Source organism: Trachymyrmex septentrionalis, unplaced genomic scaffold (genome assembly GCF_001594115.1).
Source record: "Trachymyrmex septentrionalis isolate Tsep2-gDNA-1 unplaced genomic scaffold, Tsep1.0 scaffold70, whole genome shotgun sequence".
Lineage (NCBI taxonomy): Eukaryota > Metazoa > Arthropoda > Insecta > Hymenoptera > Formicidae > Trachymyrmex > Trachymyrmex septentrionalis.
In genome coordinates, this window is record NW_017305885.1 from 963,792 (window position 1) to 971,596 (window position 7,805).

The window sequence follows — 7,805 nt, forward strand, 5'->3', positions numbered from 1 at the left end:
GCGCGCGCGCGCGCGCGCGTGTGTGTTGCGTATGCGTGTGCGTGTGCGTGTGTGTGCGTGTGTGTGTCTGTGTGTGTCTGTGTATAAAATATGTATACCTATTGCATTCAAATTTGTAAACGATCGCGCGCATATATTTATAGGAAATTGAATTAGTCGTTTAAGTTTTCTTAACTAACAAGAGAGTGTACGGCAACACAAGAGTTGCTTGTGCGCAACACAATACTATCGTAGCAACATTATTCATGTGTTATTACAAACGAGAAAGCCACGAACCAGAAATGGCTCGTAAGGGAAATGGCGGTAACACAATCTACCTAATGATAACTAATACGTAATTCCGTACTATTGAAATCGCGCACATTGTTTCGGACATTCGAGGGGTAACATTAATGGAAGAAATCGAGAGCTGTAACAACAGATTTAATGCTGTGAACAAATAGTTCTATTAACAGCAAATTCTCATCGAATTCCTACGACGAATAGAGAAGCGCATAATTCGATGCAACATTTACACAAAAGTGTTAATGACAATCGAATTGTTACCACTTTATTACATTACTTTCATATTATAATGTGCATATTACTTTAGAAATGTAAATCCTATATTATTTAATAATTTTTATTAAATTTTACGGAACCTCGCTATATATATGTAACGAAATTAAGAAGTGGGAATCTTTTTTTTAATTTCTTTCATCAAAGTTTCAACAGCATTTTTGTTTTTTGGATAGACTGTAGTAATTTACATGCAAATATTATGCAAATGGATAGTATAACAAAAGTTGTATAATATGATAATGAATTTGAAGCATGTAAATTGTCATTGCTATTATTTGTACACAGAGAAGATATTTCACATTTGAGATTATTTGTCTGAAATTTAATCACATTATTGTATATACCGATTGAATACTATATGCTAATATATTTTAGTACTCTTATAGACTAAAATTAGCGTTATCTATATCGATGTAACTTGATGTTTATATTACTTGCAATTAAATGCACAAATGTAATCAATATGTGCATTAATTATATATTTTATTAGGATGTAGTGTAATATGGTTTTTTCTTCAAGTTATTTTGAAAGCTGAAGAATGAAGAATTTATTATTCTGATTTATTTCTTATTTGTATGAAGGATATATTTAAAATTATGAAATAGATTAATTAATACCTGCTACATTACGCGAAACAAGAATATTTAATGTGGTCATTTTATTGTGATCAATTAATTATTTCTTAGAATATGTATATTATTAATAAGAAAATATAATAACTTATTCTAGTCATCAGCAATTAATAATTAAAGGATTAATGAACGCGATATACAACACGCAATTTTACAAAGTAACGACATTTTTTTATTGTCTGTTTCACAGTGGTGTATTTAATACTTTCTTTTAAAAGTATTGCTTTTTTACTAATTCAATTAAGCAGTGAAATTCTTAAATTTCAAGGAATCTCGTCTCTGTACAAAAAGTTTTGTATAATTTGCATACTTGAGAGGAATGTTTTGCACGAAAAGATCTATATATTCCTAATTAAAAAACTTACTATGTGTAGTACATGACAGTCAAGAAGACAATCCTAAAGTTGTTTGTTTTATTGATTATTTTTCAAATAAGTATCTTTTTAATTACCTTTTTAACTATCTTTACAAATTAAAAAATCTTTTTTCACAATTAAAGTAGTATAAGCGATAATGTAATTCAAACTAGTCAACTTTGTGCCAAAAACGAAAACAGATTAGAAAATTGGTTTGTTTCATTCTTACGTGAACTCGTGAACAATATTTGCTTTATACACAAGTTTTATACTTTGTACGTATAAAACAATTTTGGAATTAGGGATTATATATGAACAAACAATACTAAATTCCTAGATTTAGGTACCTAATATTAAAAGATTAATTACCCTGGTAGAAATGTGTGTGTATACAGTTTTCCTAGAAATCTATTCAGTTATTATATAATATTACTATATTCTCATTAATTGTGCCAATACTGAGTAGGAAATGGACAAGAACTTGATAGAGGTTTTTTTCTGTCCATTTCTTAAGTTGGCTTGCTTATTAATCAAAAAATGGATTCAGATTTTACGCAACTTTTGTATGCAGTAACTGCAAATAAAGTGTTACATCCTGATTGAGATCGTAAGTTTTCCTTCTTAGTTATTAAACAAAAGTTGGCGTAACTATCTAATAACTGCTCAAAAAATAAATGAAATTTCTACCAAGGTAGTTGAAAATTTATACGCATTTGTGTGTGTGTGTGTGATAATTGATGTAGTAGTGTGTGTAATGATGTGTCAATGACACGTAAATCATATGTGTGTAAGTTCTACTGAATCAAAGAAACAGATAATTTTAGGATTCCCTAAAAATTTAATAAAATTCTGTTTGATATTTTGTGCGAAACTTTTATTACGTTATTTTTTAATTGACTGCTTGTACGCAAATTAATTAAAACTAAAGACTGCATTTTATTATTATTAACATTAATAACAATTTAATATTTGTAATATTTCTGAAGAAGAGATATTATTTGCGTTCATAGACGTTATAAATTTGATAAAAGTATTTGAGTGTTTGTAAGGTTTATTAATTTATTGTATTATATATAATTTTGATGTATTACGCGCGCCATGATAAATAATATATAAAATATTGAGCAAGAATAATTTTTGAATAATGTTTGAAGCTTAATTAATTTTTGCCAATGATGTGCAAATCGGTAATAAAATTCGAAAATCTCGGAAATATCGACTGACCCTCTCGAGGGTTCAGTCAGACTACGTACGAGAGGTCGCCAGGAATCGATAAATCAGTTATTTCGAAGGGCGCGGCGTTGTACTACGTCGGTATTAGGTTTCGTGATTCCCCGAGAAACACAAAGATGGCAACAGTGTAATGATTAACTTGCAGATGCATCTGTTTATTTGCTCGCATTGATCACACACTATTCCTTAAATAAAACGTTAAGACATCGTCTGGCTAATTAATCGAAATGATTAAGTCTGTGCTAAGGTTGGCGAAATTTCCTGGATTACAGGAAAATGTGTTAATTGATCACCGAGTAACTTCGGCATTTGCGCGTTTGACTATCAATATAACCTCAAGGAATATTTACACTACCCATTTGTGTTGTAAAGATATTCGAACAAAGCATGATAAAGTAAAAGTCGGCGGTTTAAAATATGGATTGGTTGAAGGAGAAACTATGCCGGAGACAACCAATATTAATCAGCAGTAAGTATCAGTTTCATTTGTAATTAAACATTCCCAGATAACATTTATGTTGCATAAGAAGTCTTTTAGACATCTTTTAGACATAAGACGTCTAAAAGACGTTTTTTAGATATCTTGTGCAACTTAAATGTTATCTAGGTTCTAACTTGTACATGTTTTAGTTTTACATAACAATTTTAGATTGTGTTAGATCAATTTCAATATGTTGTCTTAGCTGTGTTATCTTTCTTGTTATTGATTATGCAGGAAATCATTTTTATACTTATTGTGTTTTAGAGAATATCTATTTCCTGATGCAGATACGCCGAATCGACTCTTTAATGGTGTACCATATAAGGAATTACATATTATTAATATCAAATCAACTCCTAACAATACAATTATGTCTTTTACAAATTTTAGTGGTGCAGTGCTAAAGCTGCATACGGCAGGTATAGAAGGTTTTAAGAATGCTAAGAAAGGAACAAATCTTGCTGCTCAACAAGCAGCTATAACTTTGGGTAATGTAAGTATATATTGTGAATACGATTTATAATAAGGCTTTATGCGCAAAAAATATATATATTACGCTAAATAAAGAGAAAATGCATATACCATACATTTATCTTTAAAATATGTTTGTCTATTTTTAGCGTATTCTTGAATATGGTATTAATACAGTGAAGATACGAGTACAAGGTATTGGGGCTGGTAGAATGGTGGGTATTTTTAAAAAATTATTTCTTATTTTTCATGTATTGTGTAATATATTATCACAGCGCTGTTGAATAATATATTCTAATATCGAAAAATGTTATGGATTTCAGTCTTCTATAAAAGGTTTTCAAATGGTGGGATTGAATATTGTATCAATTACTGATGATACTAGAGTAAGTTGGAATCCACCAAGGCCACGGAAACAAAGAAGAATATAATTAGTTGCTATAATTTATGTATAGTTTATATAATTTTTATAATTTACTATAATTTAGATATGTTAATACATATTGTGCAAATCTTCCATGATGTGTATTATTTTATTTTTCCAAATAGTTGACGTATACATATATTGGAGACAAATTATGATTTTTTTAGGGCAAATACTTGGGAAAATTTCCTTGTATCTTGATGTTTTAATTTTATAATTAAAACTAGGACATTAATGTTAATTTCTAGGATATTAATTAACAATATAGACCTTTTTTATCTTTTATTTGCAATAAATAATTATTGTTTTGCAGTTTTTAAATAAATACAATTTATGATAAATTAGTTTGATGATGCACATGATGATAGTTTTTCTTTAGAGAAATGAATATGTTTCGATTGCGTATTGTATAATATATTTCAGTATTTTATATTAAAGTGTTTTTTCTTATCACCATTTTTTCTAAAACTGACTAGATTACAACTTTGGAAGAGATAACAACTTTAGAACTGTTAATATATATTTTTCAATATCTATAACATTATATTTTTGCGCAACTGATAAGAAATAAACGTTTAACTGAATCTTCAATATGAATATATTATTCGGCATTATTAAGATTTTTCTAAAATACCTAAGAGCATCAAATTATTAAATTGCTACTCGATTTAATTTGTGATATTACTTCGGTCGGTTTAATAATAAACCATAATATTTTCGCATAAAAGAAAAATTCTGTTTTAAATTGATCAAAGAATTTATTATTTAAATATATACATAAGAAATATAGATTATTTATTTATAAATTTATTAGTTATCAATGTACAATTTTTCAAGTTTATTTTTTTTTTTTGAAGAATGAATAATATATAATTTTATCATACTGTAAGAATTCGTCTACAGGATAACAGCACATTCATTTTTAAATGAATTTTTGATATTATTGAGTCAATTCAAATATAACTTTATAATTCTTTTTGGCTATTTCTATAGTATTATACGTACAAAATGTATTTAACCTGAATAATGAATATCCGTATACATTTATTATCGCGTTCAAATAGAAAGATTTCATGTTAAAATTACTCGTGTGTGATTATACCTATATTTCAAACATATGTATATAATTCGAATACTGTTTACAATTTTTGATTCCATTCCAAAATAATTTAAAATATTTTTTTATATGGTAATAACAGTTAATAATGATAGTCCTTAATCCTTGTATTCTACTTTTAATATTGACAAAGTTATAGTTTGTAAAAATTATTATTTAACGATGATTTTTAATATAATATTTTACTGAACACACGTACGTATGCATACACAAAATTGAATCAATTAAATTGGAATTGAATATATATATATATATATGTTAGAAGGATTATTTAAACATTATGTGTGAAATAAAAAATTATAAATTGTTTTGTAACTTGTATTTGTATATTTGTAACATGTACGAGTATAGCATTACAAATGGGCATTTTTTATATTTGATTGTTTTACAAAATATGCAGACTTAAGAAAATGTTTTATTTAAAAATAGATTTAGATAAATCTATCCATTAACAATAATTTTAATATTATATATTAATTATCAAATGTGAAGAAAGATATTTTACATTTATATGCAAAATAACATTTTTATTATAGACATTTTTTTAAATATAAATGTATAAAATAATACATTAAATATTGTAATTATAATATAATTACATATAAATTAAATATATTTTTGAAATTCATTTTTAATAAAAATTGCTAACATATCTATTATCACATTTATTATTTTGTTAGCTGACTATCTATTTTGGCTAAAAAATGTTTACAAAAAAGTACAGAAAGATATGTACTATAAGATTGTAACAAAATCTTAGAAAGTCTTAGTTTTTTGTAATGAGACATAGAGTGGCATTCTTTGTCTTAAAAATTCTTCGTTTTTCGTAAATATTCGTAGTAGGACATAGAGTGGCGTTGTTTATTTGAAAAATTAAGAAATCTTATGCCCTTTTCATAAAAATTTGTAATATAGCGTCGTAAACGTACTAATTTGTACATATTTTTATGTACTTTTATGAAATTCTATAAAAATTTAACTATCGTAATATTATAATAACTCGTAATATGAGGCGTCGAATGGCTTGCCGTTCGGTGCGATTGACTTGCGCTCTGTAGATCCGAGTTCAATCCCCTGCGCTCACATACGCGATTTTTCGCGTTTAAGGAGACTTCACAGTACATTATTTCGCAAAATTATTTCACATATTATTATGGTATATTAATGTTATATAAAATAAAAAATAATGCATTTTTATAAATTCGGAGCGCGAGTGTGGCATAGCATAGACAGAGTATTGGTCTGCTATACTAAAAGATCAGGATTGCCACAGATCTGGAAAAAGTCAGGGGAAAAGTGTAAAAGAGTCTAGAATTTTGAAATTTGCTCACAATTTTCTTAAACTGCTCCTATTCCAAGTAATTGTAATTTTTTAAATATTATATCTGACATTTATAATCAAATACGTTCAAAATTTACGCGATTTAGATGATTTTCATAAAATAATTAAGATTCGTATTTTGTTCAGTATTTTTATTTGATTCTTCTTTTTCGTCATAATTGTATTCTTTTTTTCAAAACTAATTTATTTTTTGCTGGCTTGAATTTATACCAAATTCTCCAAATTTAGAAATTACTCCAAATTTTACTATGCTACTAAACTTTTTTTGCGTTGTTTTTAATAATATAGATTAGCTTTCCTAGATTCCTTGAGTCTAAATGTAAAAATTTACATATTTTATATTAGTCATGGAACATTTTCCATTTTCATCTAGAAAACCTAGGGAATCCCAAAATTCATTTTCTGTGGCAACCCTGAAGATATCCCAAGTTCGATCTCCGGGAGAACTGAAAAATTTTTGTACACTCGTAGCTTCTCTCGGAAGGCAATGGCAAACAGTATACTTGCCCGAGAAACTTGTCTCTCTACCAAAAATCGATGTTCGAAATCGTATGCAAACGAACACTGAACGAATAGCAAACATTCGGACATTTTTACTTGCAAATCACATAATTACATAATTAAACTTGTGTATAGTATATAGTATACTATAAGTATATATTATAGAGAATAGAGACCAGGAGAACGAACTTGGATGATACAGAATATTAGTACAGAAAAGGTTATAATTTAGGCGAACAGTCAAACAGTGAACCGTGATTTGCACGTCTACATCGCGCACAAATCGCGTACGAATTGTCTTTGATGTACCGTTTCATGAGGAAACCGAATCGAACGCGAATCGAATGTTCGATTCTCATTCGCTTTGACGTATACATCTACTGAACGCAATCAATAAATGTTCGCGTTCGCTATTTGTTTGATGTTCGTTTGCTAGGTTTTAAACTATAAGTCCTCCATCAAAGACATAGAGCATGGACTGCTCGATCGTATCTAAGTAATATGGTCGACAAAAATGAGAGAGAGAGAGAGCCAATCTTTATTTCTTTCCATTCAACGATATAATAAGAAAGAGAATGAGAGAGAGATTGGCCGTCTTCCATGGTCCCTATCTTTCATTTTTGTCGTACCATACTACTTAGATACGATCGTCGAATTTTTAGTCTCCATATCCACCTCGTGTACGA

The 7,805-nt window shown here is 28.0% G+C and overlaps 1 protein-coding gene across 1 annotated transcript; it reads left to right on the forward strand.

The window, feature by feature from the left end:
* Positions 1-2,921: 2,921 nt before the first annotated feature.
* On the forward strand, positions 2,922-4,166 carry LOC108753665 (30S ribosomal protein S11). The gene is made up of 4 exons (XM_018495464.1): positions 2,922-3,252; positions 3,529-3,757; positions 3,885-3,950; positions 4,059-4,166. Exons 1-4 carry the CDS (start codon positions 3,011-3,013, stop codon positions 4,164-4,166), a joined length of 645 nt encoding a protein of 214 aa, XP_018350966.1. The 5' UTR covers positions 2,922-3,010.
* Positions 4,167-7,805: the final 3,639 nt, after the last annotated feature.